Source organism: Triticum dicoccoides, chromosome 2A (assembly GCF_002162155.2).
Source record: "Triticum dicoccoides isolate Atlit2015 ecotype Zavitan chromosome 2A, WEW_v2.0, whole genome shotgun sequence".
Taxonomy (NCBI): Eukaryota; Viridiplantae; Streptophyta; class Magnoliopsida; order Poales; family Poaceae; genus Triticum; species Triticum dicoccoides.
Window position 1 is genome coordinate 628,642,556 of NC_041382.1, and position 2,778 is coordinate 628,645,333.

At 51.2% G+C, this 2,778-nt stretch overlaps 1 protein-coding gene across 1 annotated transcript in view; it reads left to right on the plus strand.

The window, feature by feature from the left end:
* LOC119355861 (protein CUP-SHAPED COTYLEDON 1-like) overlaps window positions 1-1,768 on the plus strand; it is a 2,350-nt gene extending 582 nt beyond the window's left edge. The window contains exons 2-3 of the mRNA XM_037622747.1: window positions 725-990; window positions 1,078-1,768. Coding sequence (XP_037478644.1) covers window positions 725-990; window positions 1,078-1,488 — 677 coding nt within the window. The 3' untranslated portion in view covers window positions 1,489-1,768. The remainder of the gene's footprint in view (window positions 1-724; window positions 991-1,077) is intronic.
* Window positions 1,769-2,778: the final 1,010 nt, after the last annotated feature.

Below are 2,778 nucleotides of genomic sequence, written 5' to 3' on the forward strand. Positions count from 1 at the left end.
CTCTCTCTGGCCATGGAGTCTGGTTTCGATCGATTCCTCTTCCCATGTCCGGTTCCCCGCCTCCTGTTTTTCCGTCTGTGTTCATTAGATCGATGCATACTCGCTGCTATGCCAGGAAAATAGTTCTTACTAGTTGCTAGCCTAAGAGTATCGAGCCTTCCGCCAAGTGATTACGAGCATGATCTTCCGGGGCATGGCTGAAACCAGCATGGCCTTTGTTTGTTGAATATATGCAACAATTAATTATATCTCGATCGGTCATAATAATGAACAAGCAAAAAGGACTTCCTGATCAATCAGCCTTGCGAGTATTTTTGTCCCGTTTAGTAGCTTAACCCGCTAGCCAATGTCCCATATATGCTCATTAATCAATGAGTATGGAATAATCCACGATAATCACGTCCCAATAATGCATTAACTGATCAGAAGGCGCAGTGCTGTCCTCGTGAACGTCTCGATGACGACGTCCTCCGGCCCTGTCCATCTCCTCGCAACGTCACATGCGTAATAGTCACATTTCGGATTTCCGTTTCTTCGGTTTCCTCATTCATCATAGAAAAAGAGCAGTGTTTCGCTTTCCGGTAATCAATTTACGCTTTTAGTACGTATGCGCCCATCATTTTGCAAGTTGTAGCTTTGTGCTACGATTTGTGAGGCCCGGTATATACGTATGAGTTTTTCACTGACACTGTGAATTAATTGGTTGTGGTTTGGGCGCGCGCAGACGTGGCGAAGCTCACGGCCAGCGAGTGGTACTTCTTCAGCTTCAGGGACCGCAAGTACGCCACGGGGTCGCGCACCAACCGCGCCACCAAGACCGGCTACTGGAAGGCCACCGGCAAGGACCGGGAGGTGCGCAGCCCGGCCACGCGCGCCGTCGTCGGCATGAGGAAGACGCTCGTCTTCTACCAGGGCCGCGCCCCCAACGGCAGCAAGACCAGCTGGGTCATGCACGAGCTCCGCCTCGACTCGCCGCACCTGCCACCAAGGGTACGTACCAATTATATGTCACATGTACTCTTGCGGTTAGCTCCTCTTCGCTCGGCGTTTCTAATTGATCTGGATGCAATTCTGCAGGAGGACTGGGTGCTCTGCAGGGTGTTCCAGAAGCAGAAAGTGGACGGCGAGCAAGACAACGCCCGCTCCTCTTCGCCGACCTTCGCCGGCTCGTCACAGGCGGCGCAGGAGCTGCCCGTCATGGACGCGAGCAGCGACCAGATGATGGGCTCGGGCTCCGCCGGCTTCGCCCCGCCACGGCAGGAGGAGATATTCTGTGGCCCGAGCCCGCTGATGAACGCGGCGATGTGGCAGCAATACAACTCGCTTCTTCTTGACCAGTACCCGCAGGAGGAGACGGCGAGCGTCTCGCCGACGATGGGGATAGGGGCCAGAGGAGGAGCAGGAGACGAGTGCGGATTCTTCTTCGATTCGGGGTTCGAGGACATGGCTACCCTTGGGGCCATGAGGTTCCCCCAAGGGTGGAGCTGATGCCGGCCGGTCGTGCGCGTGCGCGCCCAGTGATCGTTGTGTATACGTTGTGAAGGAAAATCTAGCGATTGAATTAATTAATTCCATTGGTATTGTAGGTACGTATAGTGTGAGGTCGTTTATAATATAGATTGGTAAAAGATCGAGTGTGTATGTACCTGCATGAGATGGTTTCGTTTCAGTCCCTTGAATGATGCCATTGCCATGTATTGCAATCATAAAACTCATATGTAAATTAGTACAGCACAATAATTCAGATTTCAGTACACAGGAAACATCATTGCGTTGTTCCTATGGAAGATACGTAGATAGTACTTTGTGTTTTTTCTCTCTTCTCCTTTTCTAACTGGAGATACTACGTGCTCTTCTGCAGGAGAACATGTTCCTAGTGGGTGTGTGGATTATCTGATCTGTTTCTCCTTTATTTCAAGTTTCCTGAGATGAATATGCGTGTGGAAGCATTCCATAAGTACTTAGCAGTACGATCGTGCATGATATGCAGTCAAGATTGCAAATATACTGCTTGGTCTTTTCCAAACAAGCAAAAAAGAAAGAATGGAAGAACTTGGTTTGCTGGTACATATGCATGTTCTACGGTGCCAGAGAAGAACATGAGGTGTGGTGGGGTAGAAAGATGGCAGGGGCGGCGGCAGTACGACGGTAAGGCCATAGGAGGGTGGCGGGAGCAGGTGGTCCAGCCGGCGTTGGAGGAAGGCCCGCGCGGGGGGAGATCGTGCACTGCTGGATTTGGTCGTGGAAAGGAAACGGCTAGAGGTAGAAGAAGACCATCCAACCGTCCATTGTTCATCCAACCGTTCAGATTTTCGACTGGCACTTGGTTTCTTTTCATGCACCTGAGGGATAGATAGGCCGTAGGCGGGCCTCTACATATGGCTTATCTTCTCGAAGTAAAGGAAAAAAGAAGAATGGAAGAACTTACTGGTACGTATGCATGTTCTGTTCTGCGTCACGTCCACTTCAAAGCTCGCGCATTTCGGAAGTTAGCCAAGGTTGATCCGCGCCATGTGAGCGCAGTGGCCATTGGCCAATAGGGGTGTGTTGCTTGCCAGTGGCAACTCCCGGTTAAGTTCCAAACGGAGCTTGGATTTTGCAGGGACAAACATGCATGTCAAGTGAGAATCAATCTGCTGGCCCGCAAGTAGCGAGCTAGCTAGCTAGCTAGCTACTACCGATACGTACCCCTGTAATAATCGATCTCGTTTTCTCGGAAAACTGGCAGCGATCTCTGCCGCGGCACGTCCTCGTCAGGCCGAACTGCCGAGCAATCAT